The sequence below is a fragment of the Rhineura floridana genome, chromosome 11 (genome assembly GCF_030035675.1).
Source record: "Rhineura floridana isolate rRhiFlo1 chromosome 11, rRhiFlo1.hap2, whole genome shotgun sequence".
Classification (NCBI taxonomy): domain Eukaryota; kingdom Metazoa; phylum Chordata; class Lepidosauria; order Squamata; family Rhineuridae; genus Rhineura; species Rhineura floridana.
Window position 1 is genome coordinate 44,897,045 of NC_084490.1, and position 25,054 is coordinate 44,922,098.

Genomic DNA, 25,054 nt, shown 5'->3' on the forward strand with positions numbered 1-25,054 from the left:
TGATCTTGTACGCCGCCTAGAGTGGCCGCTTGTGCGGCCAGATAGGTGGCCTAGAAATAAAATTTATTATTATTATTATATTATTCCTTGTCCTTTTCTGCCGATGGGAGCCAATAAAAGTGAAAGCAGGTGAGTCAGCCACTGATAAGACTCTTCTCAGTAGCTAACACTTTCCCTTTTCATGCTTAGTGGCTCCTAGGACATCTGTTACTGTGGGAAAAGGCATTAACAAGGATCTCATTCTTAACCCAGCAGCAAAAAGGGGGTATGTGTGGCTTTGACTATCATGAAAGGACCCTGTATTTCTGAATTTGCCCCAACACTACTGCACACAACAGTATACTCATTGGCCTGAAAAAAAGTCTCAGAAGATAGTAAATGTGTGTTGAAAGACATACAATATTGTGATGGCACAAGCTGCAGCCTACACTGTAAGAGAGAAAGAAGACAAACACACCAGCCAAGTCAACTGTTTTATGTAAAAGCGTGTTATAGCCCGGAACGGGTATCGGAACGTGGTTTTCGTGGAAGTTTTGTGTCTTATTGCATGCATCCCATGTAGACGTGTGGGACTGGTGAATTTCAGAGGTCTGGCTCGCTGGGAAGTCGCCGTTCCGGGCTGTTTCATTCCGTTCCGGAGGGCATTTTGGTTGTTAAAGGGTTAATCAAAAATGCTATTGGAATGGTTTTTGTTCCTAAAGGTTGTTTTCAAGTGTCTCTAACACATCCCAGTGTTTTTGGCATGAATTTCTTTTATAAAGGGCCCGTTCCGGCCTGTTCGGCTCCGTGCTGGCTTTTACACCGTCCCCATTACAATTGCTACAACAGGCAGAAAAGTAGTCTTTAAAGACCATCAGTGATTTTCAAGCGGTCTGTCGGGGGGGGGGGGAGGGAATGGGAACCATTACTACAACCTTCAGGTTGATGGTTAACAACAAGTGTTGTTTCATACTCGTTTGTTTGTTTGTTAATCTAAAAGCCCATAGGAAAATTACCTAAAGCCATAAGAGAAAGTCTGGTTGGTGTCTCGGGGCAAACAAGGTACACGATTAGATAGGCCTTTGATCTGATCTGCAGGATGCTTCTTAAAGCTAAATCGAAGCAGCTTTATCTTGGAGGTGATTTTGATGCTGACGTTTTTACAGCTAGTATTGACTGCTTCAACCTGCATATTTTATCAGTAAATAGAAAGTACGAAAAACCCACATGTCTTTAGTGCTCTCTTCTCCAAAGGAAACTGATCCTGTAAAGCTGCCCCGGGTATGAGAATCCACATGCTCTTGTGTTGACAGAGTGGCTTAAAAATGGCCCTTTCCCCTACCTCCTTCCTATTTTGGATGTACTGATTGTAACCCACTTCAAACCAATCCGGAACAAAAAGAACTATGTTCCTGGGTATTATCCGCTACGAGACTACAACTCCCAGGATGCACTGCAGGCAACCTCTCTTTGCTGTAAGTTCTACAGGGACTTGTAGTGTTTTAAGCCTAAACTATGCGTCGAGGCAGATACGAAATTGTTCAGATGCTATAGGAGATGTCCAGTGACGAAACTTCTGGGTTCCTTTACCATTTTCCTTTTCGTGGTGAAAATCAGAGGTGTTCATCCATGGAAGACAATGGAGAAACCTCGGGTTTTCGCGCAGCTGTGATTGAACACCAGTGTGTCTACTTCAGAAACAAAAGGTAGCAGCCGCAGCGACAAGAGTTTATGGAGTTTCTGGCTCTATTTTCATGAAGAAGGGTTTTTAAAAAAATAAAATAAAATAAATGCAATCATTTAAAAAAAATTGTCCTGCAATGTCAATGCAACCCACTGTTCCCATACTGCAGTTTGAGAGTGGCTTACTTTAAAATCCAAATCCTGCACTCCATTGCAGCACAAGCCTTGTGGTCCATTGGCGTGTATGCAACCAAGCTGCGTTGTTTAAGGTTCTGTAGTCACTTTTTTGTGAGAGAGCCTCGCTGAACTCAGTGGGACTTACTTCTCAGAGGATATGAACTGTACTGTTAATGCTTGAAAACGAAAATAAAATAAAATAAATTTTCACATAATTAGAATGCGCGAATATATCTCTTGTTTGGGGGGGAGGGCGGAGCAGGCCAAGATCAACGACGCTAAACTCTTCGATTTCTTGATTTCTTTCTATGAAGAAAGCCGGAAATGAGTAGTCCATCTGCATTTATTTTATAAGTCTATGAGAGAGGACGAAAAAGATAACATCCGGTCCCAAAATGCCGCGGGCTAGGGGGAGGTCTTCGAGGGAATTAAAAAGAGGGGCGTAGGAGGATGGGCAGAGTATGCGCAGTGTGTCTCGGCGGGTAGAAGGGTTGCAGCGCTCTTTTGTTTAGCGGAGGTGGATCGAACGCGGGAGGCCCGTTGTTCAACCGTCGCTCTCTCTTTTTTTTTTTCTTTAAAACGAGACCGGCTTGCTCCGACTGCAGCTCGCGCCTTCTCTTTCCCTCCCGCTTGTTTGTTTTTATTTCCCCTCGTGCGTTCTTGGTGGGGCTGAAGAAGGTAAAGAAAAGGGGGGGCGCGCGGACAGATCGCGCGCGCGGGCTGTGAAGGCTTGACGGCCATATTGGGGGGTGCTGAGGGGGGGTTTCAGAGGGGGGCGTGTTGGGGAGACAGATCTTAAGATATATGTGATGGAGCTGTTCTGGGAGTGGAGGAGGAAGCTAAACGAAAGGATATGGGTAAGACGGAGGTGACATTTGAGAAGGGAGATGGAATTACGTGGGTTTGAGGTGAGGTCGAATATGGCTCTTTGTATGCATATGCAAGTGGGGTCCAAGAGTGGGTATGTGAGGGGAATTCTGTAAAAGAAGTGCATGATGTATGGGGCGGGGAAGGGGGCAGTGTGGAGTGGGCAGAGCAGATAAAGTATGTGTAGTATATTGGAGGAGGGGGACACAAAATAAAATCTTGGGTGCATAAGTGTGGTACTTTGGAGTGGGGCGCTTTCTAGAAAGTTGTTTAATGTGCTAAAGGGGGAATCAAAAAGAAGTTTGTACTAAATACTGGCACCTTCTGGGAGGAAGGGCGGATATTAAATAAATAAACAGACTGTTACACGCGGTGCTGTTTGACTGAGCGTGAATATGTAGAATTACAGAGGTATAATATGGGTCTCCAAATAATAGGGATTCGGGAGGGGGGACCAGAGTGTGCGTTTAATATGTCATCAAGGAAGTTGACCAAAAGATGATGAAGGGGTGTGTGAGTCCAAGGAAGGATATACAAAAACTGAGGAGATTGTTCCAGAAAGAAGTGTGTGTTCGTGTCGTGGAGGTGGGTAAACCATATAGAGAGGTTTTTTTATAATGGGAGGAAATATGTAGAGAAGGAAGGTCTATGGCCTTTTGTGGAGACAGTTATGGGTACTTGAGAGGATTCTCCTGTAGCAGACAATAAGACAAGATAAAATGGTTGGATGTTGTGAGGGGGGAACATTCTTCCAGCAACTAACTAAAAGTAAAGTAGAGGTAACTACTCCCCCTGCCCCAACTCCCAGAAAGGGGATTAGGAGAAGATTCATCTGTCCAGGGAGTTAGTGCATGTGAAGATGGTTGTTTTTAAGGTAGCAGGAAAGTTGACTGGAGTGCTGGGATTGAGGCTGTTTATGTCAGGGGAGCAGAAGTGTTTTAGGGTACACTACCACATAGTGAAGTTCAGTGTTTCTTATGATTGTGCTAGTTTCAGAGAGTCATACAGAAGGCAGCAGTTTCTACAAGGGCTGGAATCCAGCAGATTGTAAGAATGTAAGAAGAGCCTGCTCGACCAGGCGAGCACCCCATCCAGTCTAGCATGCTATTCTCACAGTGGCCAACCAGATGCCCCAGTGGAAAGCCCACAAGCAGGACCTGAACGCAAAGGCAGTCTCCCCTCCTGCAGTTTCCAGCAACCTGGTATTCAGAATCATACTGCCTATGGAGGCAAAGCATAGATTACATGGCTGTTAACCATTGATAGCCTTATTCTCCATGAATTTGTATAATCCTCTTTTAAAGCCATCCAAGTTGGTGGTCATCACTACCTCTTCTGAGAATGAATTCCCATAGTTTAACTATGTGTTTGAAGAAGTACTTTCTTTTGTCTGTCCTGAATCTTCCAATATTCTGTATCATTGGATGTCCACAAGTTCTAGTGTTACGAGAGAGGGAGAGAAAAAAAATCTGTCCACTTTGTCCATGCCATGCATTATTTTATACACTTCTGTTGAGCCACAGATAGTACAAATACCATTTTTTCTGAGGTGTACACAGAGAATAGAGGTAGTTTGTGAGGGTGGGCATCTGTGTTGGAGTGTTGCAGGTTAAGTAGATAAAATGTGGGAATGGCACAATGGACTGCATACAGATGGCAGTGGGAGTAATGTTGTTAGGATGAGAGAGAAGGGGGATGTAGGAAGGATGAGATTTTAGAGCAGATAGGTGAGGATCTCTCCATATTTGCACCTCTTAACTAAGCCCCTCTTTTCCAGGATACTCATAGAGCAGTGTTGAAGGAGGAAAAATGGGATGTTTTGGGTTAAGGGGGGTACAGCTAGGTCTGGTATACAGTGACAACTAGTGTAATAGGAGTATGTGGAGGTAAATTATATGGTGAAGAGAATGCTTCTTGGTTAGAAGCTGTCTGATACATAGAAGGAGATATGGGTGATAGGGAGGGAATATCCCATGAATGTGTTAATTGATTTGGAGCATAGCCAGACAGATCACTGTTGGTTTGAAGAGCACCAGTAGATAAGCAAATCATGGGGATGAACAGATTCTAAATAGGCTCAGTGTTTAGAAGATGAAAAGAACTGGAGAAGTAGTTAAGGAAAAATATCAAGGGAGACTCATGATGTGTGAATTTCAGTTGATGTGGATCTATTTGTTAGGGTGAAGTGATGTTAAAGGTCTCTTATTGGGGTGCTATTTGGAGTGTATCCAGGCAGCCGTATTGTATGACGGCTCACACTGACAAATAGAGAGTTGCATTTGATGAGACTTATTTACTAAAATTGTATCCTGCATTTCCTCCAAGGAGCTCGGTGTTCCTCCCAACAGCATAGATGGTAGGTTAGGCTGAGAGATATTAAACCAGCCTAAGGTCACCTTCTGAGCAGGAATAACCCTAGCTCTCTGCAGTCCCAAATCCAACACTCTAGCCACTCTGCTACACTGGCATATGTAAGCATGAAGATCCAAAGACTTATTTTAAAAAACCTGTCATGAATGGTGATAAAAATCATAAAGCCCTGCTGGATCAACCAAAAGCCTACCTAATCCAGCATCCCTTTTCCTACAGTTAAGTAGCCAACCAGATGCCCATGGAAAGCCCACAAGCACATCATGAGCGCAATAGCCCTCTTCTGCTGCTGTTCCCCAGCAACTGGTATTCAGAGACAAGCAGCATATGAAGCCTTACTCATTTCTTTCAAGAGCCCTTCAATTAACACTTAACTTATTTTGCAACTGCTGATAGTAAGTATTTTATTTCTGGGATTTATATCCTGCCTTTTAGTATGTATTCATATTCCCATGGTGGTTTACAACAAACAATAAAATATATTACTAAAATACAAATATAACAACTCTATAAATCACAATATATTACAACCACAGAATGATTAAAGGTTCTAGACATTTTCCTTGAGTGAAAAGTACAATTTTCACTAGCCAGAAAAATCAGAATTCCCCTACTTGCTTGCTTAATGTAAACATACTCTCTTAAAACTGCAGTTATGACCCTATTATGAGACTGTTTTTCTTTGTAATGAACAAACTGAATAAAAATATTTATCAGTCATCATATGGCACAGCAGTTCATTTACGTTATGTCTTTATGTACTGTGGACCAGGAACTAGCATGCCACCACAGGTGTCACACATTCTTCCATCTGGATGAGCTTTTACTGTTAAATTGCTGGAAATTACCTCATCTCTACAGTTGGCTCAGTCAGTACTCTAATTGTGCATACCCATCAAAGAACATGGGCATAGCACATGGAAGAGGTGTGTAACTACAATGCATGGAAAGTGTTGAATAGAAAATACTGGAGAAGCCAAATTAAAGGGAGAAAGGGGTTCATGTAGAAGCCGCAGATGCATGGAGCTTTATGAGGCAGGATGGGGAACCTGGGACTAAAGGTGGCCCCCCAGACCTATTTCTGGCCTTCAGGATTGTATCTCAAGACACATCCATCACCTGCCTCATGCACTCCTTGAGTGTTTTTACTTTGCTGGCTGGGAGACAGAGGGGTGTGTGTAGAAACTAGCCTGCTTCACAGAAAAGGCAAAAATTGCATCTGTTCCTCTGCCAAATTTGGCCACTGCCGTTGGCCACCATTGACATGCAACTCCTGGAAGGTTGCCCGGAAGGGAATGCAGCCCTTTATCTGAAAGATTCCCCACCCTTGATATAAAGCAGGGGTGGGTGGCCTTCAGTCTCTGTGCCAATCATGCCCCCCCCAGGGGTCCAGTTCTGCCCATGAGGCCATTTGCCCCAAACCGTGCCCACCTACTGACATCACTAATGAGGGTGGGTATTTGAAGGCTTGCTCCCATCAGCTGATAGGCCGATCAGAGTGTGCCTTCAACCCCCTCGAGGCTTGAAAGCCCCGTGGTTCACTTTGAAGTCCCAAAAACACATGGAGTCACTGATGTCGGGTGATTGACAGGTAGGCTGCCCCACCCACTTGTCAACTTTGGCCTGCCAGAGGTGGGGGATATGAAGATCTGGCCCTCTGACCTGAAAAGGTTCCCTGCCTTTGATATAAGGGAATAAAGACCTATGGGAGAACATAAATAATTTGATGTAGAAGATATTATGGGGGGAGCAAAGCACACTGGCAATAAAGCCTCTTGGGGTTTATTGCTGAGGTAGCTTTGGGTTTGGCCCAAGAGATGCTCAAGAGCCTGTGGATGATCAAAGATGGCTAATAATGGGAAGTCTGAGAATGGAACTGAGCCAAGTTTAAGGTCAGTTGAGCCCCTGTGAAAATAAGGAGAAAATGAAATATTGGAATTGGAGTACTATTGTACAGGTATTAGGTCAAATGTGTTGGAAAAGAGGTTTCTCCAGCAGATTTGTTCTAATCCCAATACTAAATATTGTATTATTTGCAAAAGACATTGTGGAAACAAAGGCATGTCTGGTTGTATGTTATCCCAAACTCTACATATTAGTTCATTCCGAACAACTCTCATCCTGTTCGCTTACAGAACATTTAGAGTTCACTTGCAGAATATATACTTGGTGTATATATACATGCCTCAGTGTGGATAACAAAGCCTAGTTGAAATAATGAAGCTTCATAAAATCTATATAACCTGATTTCAGTTTCTTAATCACAGACATCTTTGGAGCGTTATGTGAACCCCACAGGAATCGAATTGAAATTCTGAAAATTGCATTGAATTCCTAAATGCTTAACACCAATGAGGAATGCACGTGATCCAGAAAGCAGAGGGGAGTTAAGGTTGAAGTTCCATTACTTCAGAGTCTTATGGTTCTTAATGTTTAGGATTAATCTAGTGGAGCTGCACACCTATCTCTCCTGCTAATTTTGTTTTCCCCACACCTCAAAAAACAAGATACATATTTTTTCTCCAACCACTTGTTTGTTCTTGAGGTACTTTGATCACACACCCTGGACTTCAGAAAATTCTGAACTTTGGCAATATGTAGGACTGGCCAAGCTGTGCAAATTGCATGCCCCCTCACTCCTGGTTTGAGGGTGGAAATATGTACACTACAGATGTAAAGTGGTTTCAAACTTTTTAATGTGGGTTTTTTCCTTAAAAGAATTTTGAAAACTGGCTTTGTGAGTGTGATTTGGAAGACAGACCAGACTAGTTCAAGCTTAGTGAAATTATGTTCTCTAGAAATTTCCCTCCCTCATTCAGCTGCTGTTCATGGGTCTCTCTCCCTAGCCAACCATCCTTCACTGCAAACGAGACCCATTCCCTCTAAACCCTAGCTGTGCTTGACGGCCCCTTTCGTCTGTGCTTTATCAGACCCCTACTGAGACAAGTGCATCCTCCTGCTGAGCGATGCTTTGCCTGCAGGAGGCCAACACAGTTTTCTTTTTCTGGTAGACTGTAACTTTTCATTTCCAGAAAAAGCAAGCTGTTTAATCTTCTATGCTTGCTGGGTGCCCTTGTGGTGCCTCTACCACTCATGGATGTTTTCTGTTCCCAACACTGCCATGCTTGCTGCATAGTCACATACAACGTAGTATGTGACTATGTAGTCCTGTTTTTTCTAAAAGTAGCGGAGGGAGGATATGGTGGGAAACTTCCTGCTTCAAGTATAAAAGTTGGCCTGAAGAATTTAAAACCTCTGAATAGATACAATGATATTGTCTCCTGTAGAGCCTGCTCCTTTTGGAAGAAACACTTCAGTATACAGTACTTGCTGCAGTTGGTCAAAGCGTTCATTGTAGCTGAGCACTGCCTCAAGTTGCATGTGTCTTTTCCAATTTGGGCAACAAAGAAACCTAGTTTTGGAAGATGGAACATGTTGTGTAAATGTGCACAACTGCGGTTGGTATGGCCATCTTTTTCAGTACCTAGAGTTGTGGGGAGCAGCACTAGTTAAGTTAGAGTGCAATTGCATGTTGAGACAAGGGGAAAGTCAAGAACTAGGGACAAATTCCAGAAGAGTAGCCATGTATGTCCTGTTGCAGAAAAAGAAAGACCCTGAGTAGCTCACTGAAACATAAGCTATCATGGGCAAGTGTTCCCCATAACATGTTGCATCTACTTTTTTATAATCAGTGTATGTGGATGGATGCTATCCAGCAAGGCTTCGGTTTATCTGGGTTCCATTTATATTGATGGGTTTTAGCATTCCACTGTGTTTTTGTGACTGCAGCAGATTATCATATTTTATTTGTGTCAGTTTGCATCTTCTGGAACTTTTCTTACTACCTATGTCTTTTTAGATTAAATGTTTCATATTAAACAATAAAATTACAAGGCAGATGATAAACAGTAAGTGTCACAAATCTGATATTGACAGCTGCAGCTTCTAAAATTTTACGTTCTGCATTACCTCTTCAACAGCCTCCTTTAAACCGCAAAGCTGGCGAGCACAATGGGAAAAAAGCAGAACAAGAAGAAAGTGGAGGAAGTCCTCGAAGAGGAGGAAGAAGAGTATGTGGTGGAGAAGGTCCTTGACAGGCGGGTGGTGAAAGGGAAAGTGGAGTACTTGCTCAAATGGAAAGGCTTCTCAGAGTAAGTCTGCTTTCCCTTTATTTCAGCTTTGCAAACTAATCTTTAAAGGTTAGTAGTCCATAAAAGTTAGCCACCTTTTTCCCCACATATACCTGTGTTCAATCACTTCTGGCACATTGATGTAGAGAGAGGATCAGCTCTCTTCCACTTTACCAAACCGTGCCTGTCTTGTCATCCAGGAGCAATTCTTATCACAACCAAGTGGCTGTTTGAAAGCCTGCTGTAGGCTTATTTTTATCTTGCCCTGTGGTGATGTGTCTGGACTGCTGAATACCTCTGACTTAAAAACCAACCCAGTTCTCCCTATCCTGTTTCTATTTAATTCTTTGACCTTGGAATCATCTCTTGGACTTTCTCCAGATACATGTGGGACTTTGAAGACTACTGGAGCATGATTCTGCTCCTGTAGGAATAAAAGATGTTTGAGAAACAGGTGTGGTTCTTTACTCCCAAGCGTACGTTCTGCCTTGAGGATTCTGTTTGAGCCCCAGTTTGGGAGCACATGTTTGGGTGCTTGTTCAGAGTATAGATCCACTTCAAAGTAGACATTCCTCACTTCTGCTCTAAGGGGTGCTTGGGGCCCAGTTGATTGTATCCAAGACAGTTGCCTTCTAATTATGTATTGAAGAAAGCAACCTCGCCTAAAGGCATTTGATAGCCTATGGAGTATTGAAGATGAAAAGTTGGTGTGTTTAAACATGCATAAATAGCAATTTCTGCAGAAGGCTTCTTTGTCTGCTCTTCGACTTTTTCTCTCCTCCTAAATGTATATCTAGGGTCATCTCATGAAGTCAGGATTCGTCAAGAATAACATAGACAGCTGAAACTGGTAGCTTCACTCTGCCCTTACGGCTCCCTAATCTGTCTGTATCCTTTTGCATTCCATCAGCTTCTGAGTCAGATTAAGCCACATTTTCAAGTTTACAACTTTGCAGGTGTCTGCTTCTGCATTTCCAGAAAATTTCCCAGAAATCTCAGCCATTGTGTCAGGATTCTAGCCTAAATTGCCTATTGATGCAAAATCTGTAGGTTTTAAGTCTTCTGTATTCCTAGAAAATTCATTTTTATTGATTTCCAGATCCCATAACGAGGCATAGCATTTTTCTTAAAAGGGCTACTCTGCAAAAGAAGCACAAGTTACAAAATCTGATATTTTGCAGTCCTGTCCAGCTGATAATAAGAGTTGTATGGTTGCAGTGAAGATAACACGTGGGAGCCAGAGGAGAACCTTGACTGTCCTGACCTCATTGCGGAGTTCCTGCAATCCCAGAAAACAGCACATGAAAGTGACAAGTCAGAAGGAAGCAAGCGCAAGGCTGAGTCGGATTCAGAGGACAGGGGGGAGGAAAGCAGACCAAAGAAAAAGAAAGAGGAGGTAAGGCAGATACTGTAGATCCGTGGCCCAGTGAGGGCTGTTTATACCTTGCAGTTAAAGACAAATGAAAGGCTGATAGAAATTTCTAAACTAAAGGTACAGTTGCAGCTTACAACAGTTCTTTATTGGCATTTAAAAGTTAGCTACATACATTTAAGTGGTGTGTAGTACAGTGTGTTTGGGGATATGGCTGACATGTTCATTAGTCTGGTACCAATTGTGTTGGGTTCCCACCAGAACATCTTCCTTCAGCCCAGTAAATCTCCATAAGAGAATTAGGCTACATGTGCTTGTTCAAGTTTGTGGGTGTACCTGCTACTATATGCAGACTCTGTTTGCCTCATCGATAAGGGTATGCTAGAAGAAAAAGGCTATGGTCCTAGTCGCACAGTTCTATAATGCACTGGTGCCTTAAAAAATTGGACCTGGGGATGGTGACCTGGGCATCTATTTTCTCAAGTATTACTCTTTGTAGAGTCTGCCCTCTCTATTGCCTTGCATTCCTTTGGACATAGAGATCCTTCTTGCTCATTCTGCCTCTACACTCTTTCTAACTCCATTATCCCTCCTTTTTCTTTTTAGTTAAGAGAATGAGGGACTTACAACAGTAGTTTTGGATGTTAAGAAGAATCAGTCCCCAATATATGGCACACATAGGTTCTCAAAAGTTCACACTTCTTGGTGTTATTTGTATTGTTTACCCTTTCTTGTCTCAGGTTGTTATCCTCCATTTATTTTTGGTTAATTCTTCTCTTAGCACTTCCATCCCTTTTCTGTTTTTGCTTCTTCCTACTACCACGCAGTTCTCCCTCTTTGCTTTACTGTGTTGTTTGCATTTATACAGTTTTTTCCTTTTTGCCTCTGCTTTACCCCCTCACATTTTTAGCATTTCTCCACCAGTCCCCTTTTCTACAACAACCTCTCCTGAAAAGAAATTAAGTCACGGTTTCCCAGAGTAGAGCTCTAAAATCTTTCAGTGTTAAAGCTTGGTTCTGGAAGATATTTCATAGTAATATGAAGAAGACTTTCAGCAAGTGATTTCCAGGTAGGGTTGAGCCCAAGTTAAGTAAGAAACGAGAACAGGTTCTCTGATCCTCACTAGCATACTCAGGTGTCTGCCCTGCCCTCTAAGCTGGGTTCTAAGTTTGGTGTGTACCTTTTGCTCTAGCAAGCAAGGGAGTTGCTGTGGTGGGGTCACACAAGTCTCTTAAGGTAAACAAGAGATGAGGAAGATTCTGAAAGGTGACTATTCTGTCTTGGGCCCTTTGCAGTGGTCTCACTTTGGTATGAGCAGTGTAAAAGCATAATGCCAGACAAAAATTCCTTGTCTTGCAAGCTCCTCTTTGTTTAGTGTGCGCTGTGTAAAGCAGTGCCATACTGTAAACAGCTTTGAAACTAATTTAATTGGTTGCTTCTTTCAGAGAAGGCTGAGAATTAGTTTTGTGAGGATGCTGATAATTTTTGCTAGAGAGCGAACACTTCCATAGAGCTAGAATTAATAGGATTAGTTAGGAATTTCAGCAGCCCAATAGTTTTTAAACTAGTTTCAATCTCATAGTGTAAATATGCGTCTCAGAGCATCCACCTCATGTCACTCTTGACTTGGTTTTCTCCAGCCCCTCCTCTTTACAAATGCCTTTTCTAGCAGTTGGTTTTGTTTTGTCTGCCCACATAGCATCAGAGTAAGTTCATTGTCTGTTTTCTCTGCCACCTTCTCAAGGCAATAATCTCAAACACTTCCAATTATTTAATCAGGCTGAGAAGCCTCGAGGCTTTGCAAGAGGGTTTGAGCCAGAGCGGATTATTGGTGCCACAGATTCCAGTGGGGAGCTCATGTTCCTGATGAAATGGTAAGCCTGCTCCTGAGTCTGCTTTCCTACCTCGTACATCCTCAGTCAGAGATTAGAAATGTTACTGCATAGGAATCTGGATATAAAGCTGCTTAGTAGCTTGGGTGTCCATAGTGAAATCACACGGTTTGACCCCCCAGATAAGATTACTGATCCTCTAACATTAAACACTTAACTGTAGAGGGGACTAAAACAATTGTCTTGGCTGCAGAATGTTTTTAGTATGCAATCTCATAGTTTTGATGACCTCTTGAATTTTTGTCTGATTGCCTTGGGTTTTCTGCTGAAAGAGTAAAATAGAAATTCATTTTGCTACACCAACTAGTCTTCCCAAGTAGTTTATATAAAACTTGGAAATTGATTTTTCAGTTACGTAGTATTCAGCTGTCTTCCATTTGCAAGAATTCTGAAGTTGTAACTGGAAAGAATTAGATCGTGCAGCCTATTCCCACAATCCTTCCATTCCTCAAGGGAGCATTGTTTGAATCAGGCATGAAGATGTATTTTTATGAGCTATTTTGCATTATACGAATGAGAAGACTACTTCTGAACATGTTCAAAATTTGTGGCCAATGATTCTTTGAACTAGCAAAGTTGAAGTAACTCAAAATTGCATGTTAATTTTTGGACCATGGCCTCCTTGATCAGATGAGTGATGGGGTCTGATAAAGTGGTGTGTGGAAGGAATGTGGTAGTGGGGAATAAACTAAGCCTTTGACCCCATCTAGTCATGCATCGGTATCTGAGTCTTGCATTAACTTTAGCAGTATAGTTTTTCACTTCCACAGCTGCCACTTTCATGAGAATTTCATTCATTCTATTATGTCCTTTGCTCTGTATTGTGAAGAACAGCTGGTTTTGCCCATATTACCCTGCACTGAGAAAGCTGCTCTGTCCAAAAGGATGGCAGTAGTTACTGTGGTGTCATTAATGGCAGTGGCATTAAGCCACTGATGGAATTGTTATGTTAAGAAGATGAAAACTGAAGATAGTGTGAGTTTTTGAAAGAACAAAAAAACTTAAGTAGCAGTTAGGATTTCATATCACATAGTCCCAGACTCAGCCCTATGTATTTGGCAAAAATATTATCTTCATACCTTATCACTGGGATAAATTCCCAATTTCCCATCTCTTCTTGGCTGTGCAGGAAGAACTCTGATGAAGCTGATCTGGTCCCTGCCAAGGAAGCTAATATCAAGTGCCCACAGGTGGTCATCTCGTTTTATGAGGAGAGACTGACATGGCACTCCTACCCATCTGAAGATGATGACAAGAAGGATGACAAGAACTAGCCTACCTACCCTTCTGCCCCCATCTCTCCTCTGGCTGACTTTGGTATTAAAACATCAGACTGTGGGTTTGAACATGAGTGAGGAAGCGAAGAGGCTCATGGCTGGGGAAGGTGCCCTCTGTAGAAACAGGACAATTTCTGTGCCCTTGACAACTTGATATGGCAGCACACTGCCCCTTTCTTCCTTTCTCACTATATATACACATGGGGAAAGAGGAGAGTGGGTGAGCTTCCCAGCTGTTCCTTGCTTGGGGGTTGAAGCAAAAATAACTCCATGCAGGATGAAGCCTGGGGTTGAACAGGCTGCCAAAAGAGACAGCAGACAGAGGCTGTGTGTTCTTCAAAGACCATCTCTGTGACTTGCAGCCTTTCTTCCCAATAGTGTTAATTGCATTTTTACAGCTTAGCATGTGTGTAGCTTTTCTTTTTTCCTTTTTGCTATTGTTGGGGTGGGATGGGAGGGTGCATTCTGATTGATTTGGGATTGGGGTGGTTCATTGTATCCAGAATTACAATTCTTGCAAAATACATGCCTCTTCCTACAAGTGGAATTGACAACTCCTGAGAGGCTGGAGCTTAAGTATTTAAGTTACAATTTGATTGCAACCATGAATTCAGTAATCTACCAGAATTATTACTTAGAAAATTGAAAAGGAGGAAGCTTCCTCATATTTTGACCCACTCATCCTAGTGAGGGCACTCTATCGCAAAATTATGTGACAAACATTTTTAGTACTTCTGCATCCTTTTTATTCTGTCCAGCCAGCATCTGTGGGTTCTTGACCTAGTTTTTCCCTGTATGTATGTGAAGTTTAGGCTTTCTTTTAAGAGAATCAAGATGTTGAGGGGAAGGAAAGCAAGGAGATGAAATCTACCCCCTACCCCCCTAATAGCACAATGTAGGTAGTAGGTTTCAGAACATTCTGTAAACAGCTATCTTCTGTTTAGACTTGGGCATTGATGATTGCTTTCCTTGCCCTGGTCCTACACTGATTTCATTTCATTTTTAATCTAACTAGATTTCTTTTGTTTTTACAAAGGAGAATTTTACCTCTGAATTTGTTCACACCCCAACAAGCCACCAACACCTATTCCTCCTTCATGGGGGGTGGGGGGTGGCATGTACGTAGAAATGTACAAACCTTTTTTTATAAAGCATGTTATAGGTTTCTGTGAAAATGTTGTCTAAAACTCAAGTGTTTGGATTAACTTCATACTGAACTGTGTTTTTGTCTCAATAAAACTTTAGATTTATAGTCCTGATCTTACTTTTTCCTCTTGCTCTGAGCAAGGCCTTTTTTGTAACTATTTCATAAATGGAAGTTTAGCTAGAATTTGAGAAGGGATAGATACATGTTTTTTTCTGAAAGGAGTATCTGTTTTTCCATGTCAACACTAAGAAGCAGGAGTATGTATATGTGATGCATCTCAAAGTATGATGCTGTAAAATACCTTGTACAAATTACCCTGGAAGAAGGTACCTGTGTTGCCACAGGAGTCCAAATACCACCTGGTTTATTATGGCACAGGTTTCTCACTTCACTGAAGTGTCTGTCTTTCTACACCAGGCTGCAACACTCAATCAACTTTGTAGCTCAATAGGCACCAGGTTCAATTGCTGTGTAAGTCTATGGTTTCAAAATAGAGTACACATCTACACATCTATTATTTGTACAAGGTTCTGCTCCTTTCAACTGCAACCAGATAATACTAAGAACATTGTGTGGGAATGAGTGGCATAAAATGAATGGGAAAGCCCAATAAATATTTTTTAAATATGCCCCTTTTCTTTTAGTGGACAAAAAAGGGGACAGGGCATAGTTTAAAGTCCAAATTAGGGAAGTGACAATTTCTCTGACCTTAATCATTTGTTCCAGGCTGTGAAGGGATGGGGGTAAAAGCCAGTGAACTTAAAGGGTCCTAGTTTTATCACACCAAAAACAGGGCTACCAACAGATTAAGACTGTGCAGAAAAATGACTTGCAAGTAAAGAAAGCCCCACAGTGACTGACCGTGTGCAGTGGCTCTCACCTGAAGGGATTACATGCCTTTTCCTACTTTCCAAAAACTTTCCCTCAGACATACTCTACTACAGTCCTTTAGGGCAAAGGGGATAATGAAGAAAGGTATTTTGTCCTCTTTTCCCCCCTGAAATTATCTCCAGTGGGCCTCTAACAGTGCTAGATGCCTCAAGCCCTTTGAACATCAGGGATAGAAAGCTGCCTCCTTACTGGAGTTGAACCTTTGGTCTTTCTAGCTCAATATTGTTTACACAGACTGGCAGTAGCTCTCCAGGCTTTCCAATGGTCTTTCCCAGACATACCAGGGCCTGCAACTGGAACTTTCTGCATGGAAAGTATGTGCTCTATCACTGTTACAATCCATTCCACTCCTGGCAAACTGTATATACCAAAGAGCCATAGGTTCTTCATCCCTGTGTACCTCCTCGGTTGTGGAAGGAACTAGTATCCACAAGTTCTCATTTTGTAATTGTATTTCCTTAATAAAATATGCACACCTCCAGTCAAAACTAATTTGAATAGAACATTCAAATTCAGGCTTACTTTTAAAAAGGCACTCTGTCACAAAAGCTGTTAAGAGTGGACAGTTCTCTCTCTCTAGACAGACACAGTTTATAACTAGCTTCTCGCTTGGTCACAATGGTAAATCCTCCAGGTAGGCCTCTGGTGTGTCTTGAGGGAGCTGAGTTTAATGGCTCAGCTCTCCCCTCCAAGCAATTGCCATGTACTGGAGAAAGAGGAAGCGCTCAGTTGAACAGCAGTGGACAAGTGACCATGTAAGAATTCTAACATGGCCATATAGTCAGAAAACCCAATGTTCAATCCCTACTTGGCCATTAATCTCAGCATGGTCTTAAAAATACTGTAGGAATACTTTTGTGGAGGAAAGTTCTATTGAGTTATAAAGGCTAATATTCTCCATGAAATTGTCAATACCTTTTAAATCCATCTAAGCCGGTGGACACCACCACTAAGGCAGACTGAAGAACTGTTGAGAAGATATATTGGGCAACAAGTAACCACCTTTTGTTTAGTTTCTGCCCTGTGAGACTTTTTAAAAAAATATACCACTAAACAAATCCCCAAATAGTGAATAAGCCATTTTATTTTTGTCCTGTGCTCATACGCTCGTGTTCTCCCCAACAGGTCAGGGAAACCATTCAAAATAAAACCTCTACAGAAAAGAATAAATTAACACATGCATACATCAGGGCTCCATCCTAACCCTCTAGCAACCCAGCTACAGTTCCAACACATTTTGTGCTTCAAATTTCATGCTGTCAAATCACAGGAGCATGAGAGGTCGAAGAGACTCAACATTAGTTTGCTTCCCTCCCACCCTCATGCTTTCCCTGCAAGAAATCATGGCCTTGAGAAAAACAAGATCATATAGAACATATGGCTGTAAAAGCTGCCCCCTACTACATACATTGCTTTATATCCCCACAGTTCTCTGGAGGATGCCCATTTCAGTGCTTTGCCCTCACACGCCCTCACATACACAGGACTGACTGGCTGGGAAAAACCAAAGCCTTTTAGCTCATCAGTTGCTGGTAAGATCAATAATACTCCCAGCTGTGCTATACTGCAAGTTAACAGCTTCGAGGACTGCCTCGGAGCTTGAGGCCTCAAGAGCAGCTGTGTTCAAGGCACTACCCTCACCCTTTGCCTTATTTTTTTTTAAAGGAGGGGGGAAGGGGGGAGTTGGAATGACACCTAAGGACACAAAGGAAACCAGCTGCAGAATCAGTTTAACACACCTAGTCTTTATGGCAGAAAGAACTTTCAGCAGCTTTGATCATCTGGAGGAAAGCACCTCCCTCCTCTCCTACATGTATACTACAAGTCAATTTTTCAGCCCTGCAGGGGAGGGGGAAACACAGGAGCACAGAGACCTAAACAAAAATTAAAATCAAAGTGCCCGTTAAGAAAGGGGCTTGCTAGTCTCTCTACACAACATGCCCACTGTATGGGAGTAAAACCCATTGTGCTGCAGACCAAGTGGTGATGATCATGCACACCAGACCCCCCCCTACTTGCAAACTTCAGCTAAGTGAAGGTGCAGCCTTCACACGTAGCCCACACTGCTTTTTGCCCATACCCATCTCTTCAAGCCAATCAGTGGGATGTCAGCATTGTAACATGCAGTTTACTATGCATTATCTTGTAATGCATCTTGATGGTAGTTCAGTATACTGGCTCCTCACTGTGGGCAGTGACATGCTTAGTGAGTTTTCAATTGACGAGGAGAGGGGTGGCGGAAGGATGCATCACCATGGTAATTCTATCAACCCTTTCCAGTCCTGCTCTCCCAACCTTTATGGCAGGTTAACTAGAATTCCACCAAAAAGGCTGTACTCCCTAACTCCTTGCATGGACATTTCAGTAACCCCCAAGCTGAAAAGGGTTAAGAAAAATCTCCACCCTTCTCCCCTAAAACAAACACAACTTAATGTGTTTCATCTGCAGTTACATATACATACAGATCTAGGAAAGGATGGTGGCTAAAAATGTAGGATTCAGCTGTGTTTTCAAATTGTGCACAATTGATGTCAAAACTGGTTTCAGAAAGTCAAAACAACCAAACCAGCTACCTGAAATATCCAAGTTTTGGAAGTTAAAAGAAGAAGAAAAACTCTTTAAGGCTGCTCAGTCTGTCCACTTAACCTTTTTTCCTTAAAAAAAATATCCAGCTTTAACAATTCAGATTTTCTATCCTCTGCTGAGATTCACCCCCCTCCCCACACACACAGTAGGCCAGCTTGTCCCCCCCTTCCCTCAGTGTTCAACAATGGGTTCCAGGCTGCTGGGGGCACAGGTCTTTCCCAACATGCTTTGCCATTCTGCCTCTCAAGACTTTTAGGCCCCCGCCCAGCAGTCTGTTCCTATACACTGACTGGCAGCTATCATGGTTTGAGAAGATATATTGGATAAGAAGGCATGAAAGTTCCTTCAAATTCTTCTGGGCTCAGCCCTTTCTCCAGGATATAGTTTCAGCAAGTTCTGCGCTCTCCTGTCGACATTCATCACCTCTCACTTTCTCCTATCTTTCTGTTTTCTCTCTTGACGCCTGCCCTGCTGGTCAGCCAAAGAGCGTGGTATTAGGATAACACTACCATCACTGGCATATTGTAGGGCATACTGATTCGGGGAGTAGGGCTGGCCATTCTCATCACGCAGGCGACTAAATACCTCCTGGTAGAGGCTCTGTACCTTTTGCTTCATCTGGCGGATGGACCTGAGAAACTCCACCTTCTCCCTGAGCAGCTTTGACTTGTCTCTCTGCAAATCCTCTACATCCCGTTCAAGGTTGAGGATAGTGTCCAACTTTCTCTTACGACAATTTTGGGCAGCCATCTTGTTTTTGCCCCGCCTCCGGATATCCCGGATTAAACTCAGCTGGGCCTCACTCAACTGGTACTTGGACAAGAGTTCGTTGAATTCTTCTACAGGCAAGTTGATGATCTTCTCATTGGGGAAAGGGATCTTCATGGCTCGGGCGCGGTGCTCATCTCGGCTCATCTGCTTATCCAGGAGGTCTGCCTGTTTATCCTTGACATTCTTCTTCCCCGTGGTGGCTTGCTGGGGCTCATCAGTGTCTAAGGTCCTCGGGGACATGTTGTAGGTGTGATTATGACCTACATGCTCAAGATAAGGAAGATATTGCAGCTGAGAAGGGTTCTGGTAGCTCATCCGACAGAACTTGCTGTACTCTGGTTGATACCCAACAGCCCCTTCTGCATCTTCAAAGTCCACATTTTCAGAGTCCGAGTTATAGCCTACAGCACCTTCCTCAGAAAAGGAGGAAGAGGCAGATGATGAAGAAGATGATGATGATGCTTCTGAGCTGCTGAGAGAAGCAGGGCTGTGGCTTGAGTCCAAGGAGAGCCCCGAGTCTGAATCAAACTCTTCCTCCAGGCGGGAGGCCTGTACTGGGTTGAAGCCTTCTTCAATGGCCAAGTCCATCAAACTAATCTCATCTAGCATGGCTTCATCAAGGAGCCCCCCAAGAGGATCCGGGAGTTCAGGCCCAGACGTTTCATTTACAGTGCCATTTAACTGGGGAGGGAAGAAGATCCCACTCAGGTTGGTAGAGCCAAATGTGGTATTGAAGCCAGTGGAGTTGTCAGGAACCAGCTGCAACAAAGCTGAGCTGCCAGCTACCGAAGGGCTCTCAATCTCAGAGCTGAACAAGGAAGAGAAGTCCTGTGTGCAGCCGCCCAGTGACGCCTGATGCAGGCTGACATTCTGGTTGATTGGAGTAGATGGAGCAAGGCTGTAGGTGGCAGTCAGGATGTCTCCACCTGTGCCATTGTACAGGGTCTCTGCAGCTGCTGTGCTGTTTACCTCCATACCCTGAAAAGAAAACAAACTTTTCAGATTCCAGACTCCAGTCTCTTATTTTTCCCTGCACCCCATCATGAATGAACAAGTCCTCAAAAGAGGATGCCAAGAGAGAGCACAGAAAATCAAATACCTCATACTCTAAGCACATAATTTTAAAGTTTTAAGTACATTAGCATGTATGAAACTCACTTCCCTTCCACTCGTACAAGAGGAGAACTGGGAACGGGTTTCGGTTTGCAAACAAATCACGAACTCTCCAACACGTTCTTGGGAAACAATGCACCATGCTTACTGGCAAATGTCCCCAAGTTACCAAGAAAGCCAAAGCCAAATTTGCATCCTGCAGCCACCTAGTTCTTGGGGGGGGGGGGAATCTAGGTGAAATGTCTCATATCTGGGACACACTGCCAAGAACTCTTTGCTTACTATAGGAAGCAGACAGTACACAAAAAATCAGAAACTGATGGCCCTTAGGTAAAATCAGCCTCCCTGAGGAATGTCGTGTGACCATCAATCTGGCAAACGAAAGGTGAAAAAACAGGATGGGGAAGCAGTTTGTGGAGGGTGGTGGTTTTTCCAGGGACAGTAGCAAAACAGTACTGAAACCTATTTTCTTGCTTTTCTGGCAAGGATAATGAATAGACCACATGCATTCAGCTTCAGGATACTGCATTCATTAAGGATGGGGGAAATTGTCCTCAGGTTGTATTAGCTTATTATGACCCTAAAAAGAGCAATATCTTTTGTTTGGCCCTCCCCAAGGGACCTCTGCTCTGCTGCTTTGCAGGCAGTCACTTGGTGCAGTGTGTGTGCTGCTTTTGAGTTTTTCTCTTTGCTGCAAATTACTCTGCACTCCTGCCTATTGTTATAGGAAAGATAGCAGCAGGAGCAATGAGATTATTCTTCTACTGCAGGAGATATCCACAGAAGATAGATGTTAACATCCTACTTCACATTTGCCTGAAGCCTAGCCAGAAAACACCAAACAGTGACATAGTAAATCTACCTGGGAAAGGAAGCAGAGGAGGACCTAGAAAAAGACATGGAGATAATCTAGCCCTCCTCACCTGCGTTTCCATGATTGACATGAGGTCCTGCCACTGCTGCTCCAGATCAAAGGGCAGTTCTGTCTCTGTCAGAAGGGGAGAGAGGAGCCCGTCTGGCACAGTAGAAGGCCCGTTCTCGCTAGATAGAGCTTCAGTTAGGCTGGGGGGATCTGAAGCTGGAAACTGGAAGCAAAAGCAGAGTTAGTCATGGTGGGTACGTAGCTGTAAAGTGTCAAGTCAGTAACAAATCATTACTCCCTCCTTTCTCTACATGACCTTTACAAGCTCCTGAGTTTTTGATGCAGACTATGGCAGACATCCCCCACACCCAAGGTTCCCTGCATTCACAGTATTAGGGGCTTTAAACCATTGGGCATCTCACCACCTCTCTTCCCTGTTAATCTGCCTGGTCTTGTGCCTAGAACAGGAACAGTTTTTTTCTTCATTTGGAAGAATTCACATTGGAAAGCCTTCAAAGGCCATACAGTAGACAGGGCACTGGGTTTTGCTGAGGTTTTTTCCTGATCAGCAAACTAGGTAACTTCAGACATTTCCCTCATCTCTAAAGCCTAACCCACCTTACAAGGTTATTGCAAGGACATGAGATTTAGATTGTCAGGTCCATTTTTACACCAAAACGTCTGTAGAACTAGCAAATAGTTTGTTTCTAAGCAGTTAAATCTTCCCATTTCCAAGGGCGAACACAGACCCACCTCCGAATTCTCCCCAAAGGGAAATGTGGCCTCCAGCAGCCTAAGGCACTCCTCCAAGGACAAGGCTGTCTGGTCCTCAACACCAGGCACCTGAAAAGGCAAAGAATTCAACAGTCATCTCTTCAACCTTTTCAGACCAGGGACCACCTTTAACCCTCACTGGCAACATGGGACCTATTTTTTTTAAAATCCACATCATCTTTGTGTGGCTCCTCCAAGAGATATTTGGAGGGTGGAAATGAGAGAACTGGCCTTTTTGCCAATCCTTCCAGGGAAAGACGTTTTTCTTCTCCTGGACATTTCATCAGCATTCAGTCTGACTTTCGGTGGCTGTTTTGTATGCATTTGCATGTGTGTGCGTGTTCATTTTTATGTGGGTGGGGTAGCTGTTTTATGTTGTTGGATATGAATGAACACTTTTAGCATATTTGCATTGTTTTAAAAGCACTGTATAATTGTATTTTGTGTGTTATTGTTTCTATACATCACTCTGAGACTACTTTTGGCTATGTGAAGTAATCCATAAATTGAATAAACTAATCTTTACCTCCTCCCCCCTCTTCTCCCCACTCACTTTTCTTTCTCTCTCTTGAACTTAAAAATATGCCATTAATGCTGGTGTGACACCCATCATAGACTGGGATGAAACCCAGTTGTGAGTCACGTTCCACCAATAGAGCCATACGACAATGGACCTAATTACCCAGAGAGATAGTGGGCTCTCTGACACTGGAGGCACTCAAGAGGCAGTTGGACAGCCATCTGTCGGGAATGCTTTGATTTGGATTCCTGCATTGAGCAGGGGGTTGGACTTGATGGCTTTATAGGCCCCTTCCAACTCTACTATGCTATGATTCTATGAATTAAAGACCAATGATCCAGTCTAACCACTAGCCCAAGACAGGGCTAAATGCTCAGAACCAGACAGTCCTGACCAAGAGACACATTTGCTAAACCTCATCTCAACAACCAGTAGGTGTCTAGTTTCTCTAACTGGCAGGGTTGCCAATACCTGTCCCTCACTCTTCTCCCATGCTACGTATTCCATGTGCTTTCCTTTAGTCTCGAGTGTCTCCTGCCTTCTCCCAGAAAAAAATGCACCCCTAAACACTCCAAATTCTGGCAACAGTTCAAATGCTGTAATCAATATACCTCTCATAATAAAATTTACTCAGATGCAAATTCTCTTGGTGCAGAATTGGATACAGCCTACAAGCAGGGAAGTAGAACACTGCTTCCAGAAGAATATCTGAAGAGTTGGCGGAGTGAGCCTACCAACAGCCTATCCCTCCATTCCAGAGGCGATCACCTGCCCTGTGTTCTTGTAAAGACCTGGAGTGTAAGCAACCATCACAAATAGCACATGCAGACATATAAGCAAATGTTAAGTGTGACTGAGCCAGGCACTTAGCAGACTGAGTCGACCTGGTGTGCCCAGTAACCACTGTTCTCAAAGCCCAGGGAATCAAGGTTTTAGTAACTTGTTTTGATAAGATCTCACAACCCTACTCCAAAGGCTCAAGGTAGATTAACACATAAGAAATATAGACTAGGATCCTGAGCAGGACAAACCCCTAAGCAGAATCCCACTCACATGATGCTCCTGCCAGTTAGGGAGAAGACTCTTAATGATTCCACCTATCCCCTGCTGTCCAATGTGCCCCCTGAAAATTGTCTCTAGAGAAGGCCCTTTGGAGCAGAATGTGAGATGATACAGAGGGAAAAATCAGCAAAAATTGCATCCCCATCACTTCTGTTGGCAGGATCCTCCACTAAATTTCAGCCCCGTACGTGACTGGAAGGAGCCTTGTTAAGATCAAGCCATTGAGACAGATGTATATAAAAATAAAAATCCTACTAAATAAAATATTTTAACAGTAGCAACTGAAAATAAGGTGTGACAGACAGCCTAATTCTCATAGAACAGAGGTGCTAAGAAGCCAGGGTGCTAAGAGAAAGACCAGAGGGTGGTGGTGGGAACCCCTGGACGAAGCAAGGGGTGTATGATGAAGGCAACATAAAGCAACAGGACTCAGACCAAGGCCTTTAACAAGGCACTGATATGTAACAAACATTTATGCACTCAAACCCAATGCAATGAGAAAAGCAACCCTGCATGCTTCTTGGACAGGATCAGCAACACAAAACATCAGTGTTTCAGGAGTAATTCTCTTTTAAAGTTGTGTTTGCACTTGAAAAGGGGAGGACATTTTCCACCATTACAGCCTACCTTCGCTTTTCCCCTTGGGAAAAGATATTTCATTCCATGGCCTACCCAAGCATGTAACCAGAGGCAGTACCAGATTTCCCTTCTCCTCTATTAGTTAGCTATGGAGATGGGCAAGAAAACTGTCCTACCCCACCAGAGAACATTTTTTTTGGTACCTGTGCAGGGAAGCTCTCCCCTGTCTCGCCATCCACTAGCAAGGCCCTGTCAGCGATGTCGCCCCCTCTGCTCCTCCAGCCATCCCCACATTCCTCTCCATTGCTTGGTTCTTTGTCCACTTCGGTTTCCTTCTGGCGGTGGCTGTAGTCAAAAATCTCACGCCCAGCTCCAAGGTCGATATCCTGTCTCCACAGGATGTCAATTAAATCAATATCCTAAAAAGAAAAAAGGGGGGAACTTTTTCGGAACCTTAAGAAGACTTCCCCCTTCTTCAAAAGTTCCCCTTTTCTGGAGGATGCAAAGCTCCCAGCATAAACACCTCCAAAGCACCAGCATAACTTCAGCCGCTCTTGTGACGTACTACCCACACCATCATTTGACCCGACTCACCTCCAACTGCCGCCCTTCATTCTGAATGGGGTGCAGCCCCACCTCTCCTGCTCCTTTTCTGGACCATCCCCGATGTCGTGGGCCTCCAGACACCTTCCCCCCACCTACAGCCATTTTGCACTGGAAGCTTGCCAAGAGCGTCTCTGCAAAGAGGCTGCTCTGGGGCACAGACCAGGAACTCCATGAACAGCAATGGAACTGTCTCCTCCTTACTGCCCATGCTACGCAGCAGTGCTCTCTGTCCAGGCAGGAGGGAGTCTGCAGCTTTAACTGCTCAGACGGCTGGCTGGCTGGCTGGCGGAGGGAGGGAGGGAGGGCCAATTTGTCATTCCGGATTGCTGCTCCATAGCGGGCTTGCATCAGCCTGTGGTGCCATTCTGGCTATTTGCATAAAGGGGTGGGGATTCT

The 25,054-nt window shown here is 43.6% G+C and overlaps 2 protein-coding genes across 12 annotated transcripts in view; one reads left to right on the plus strand and one right to left on the minus strand.

Annotated features, from left to right (window-relative positions):
• The first annotated feature begins 2,290 nt into the window (after window positions 1-2,290).
• CBX1 (chromobox 1) lies at window positions 2,291-14,999 on the plus strand. 4 transcript variants are annotated; one of them, XM_061589679.1, is made up of 7 exons: window positions 2,291-2,517; window positions 5,296-5,471; window positions 7,344-7,468; window positions 9,057-9,227; window positions 10,425-10,602; window positions 12,358-12,452; window positions 13,600-14,999. In XM_061589679.1, the coding sequence occupies exons 4-7, from the start codon at window positions 9,088-9,090 to the stop codon at window positions 13,742-13,744; spliced, it is 558 nt and encodes a 185-aa protein (XP_061445663.1). In that variant the 5' UTR covers window positions 2,291-2,517; window positions 5,296-5,471; window positions 7,344-7,468; window positions 9,057-9,087; the 3' UTR covers window positions 13,745-14,999. The 4 variants fall into 4 exon arrangements, with proteins under 4 accessions (XP_061445663.1, XP_061445664.1, XP_061445665.1 ...); XM_061589680.1 differs by lacking the exon at window positions 7,344-7,468; XM_061589681.1 differs by lacking the exon at window positions 5,296-5,471.
• A 1,852-nt stretch (window positions 15,000-16,851) lies between these two features.
• NFE2L1 (NFE2 like bZIP transcription factor 1) overlaps window positions 16,852-25,054 on the minus strand; it is a 46,666-nt gene continuing 38,463 nt past the window's right edge. For all 8 annotated transcript variants that reach the window (XM_061589670.1, XM_061589669.1, XM_061589672.1 and 5 more), the window contains 4 exons: window positions 24,256-24,471; window positions 21,871-21,960; window positions 21,179-21,340; window positions 16,852-20,120 (listed from right to left, as the gene is read on the minus strand). In XM_061589670.1, the coding sequence (XP_061445654.1) occupies window positions 18,798-20,120; window positions 21,179-21,340; window positions 21,871-21,960; window positions 24,256-24,471 (1,791 nt within the window). In that variant the 3' untranslated portion in view covers window positions 16,852-18,797. The remainder of the gene's footprint in view (window positions 20,121-21,178; window positions 21,341-21,870; window positions 21,961-24,255; window positions 24,472-25,054) is intronic.

Excerpts from the sequence above, each read along its gene's own strand:
- CBX1 (XM_061589679.1), top strand. The coding sequence starts at position 9,088 with ATGGGAAAAAAGCAGAACAAGAAGAAAGTGGAGGAAGTCCTCGAAGAG. Across the intron at positions 9,228-10,424 it reads AAATGGAAAGGCTTCTCAGA|TGAAGATAACACGTGGGAGC; the intron begins GTAAGTCTGCTT and ends GTATGGTTGCAG. Across the intron at positions 10,603-12,357 it reads CAAAGAAAAAGAAAGAGGAG|GCTGAGAAGCCTCGAGGCTT; the intron begins GTAAGGCAGATA and ends TTATTTAATCAG.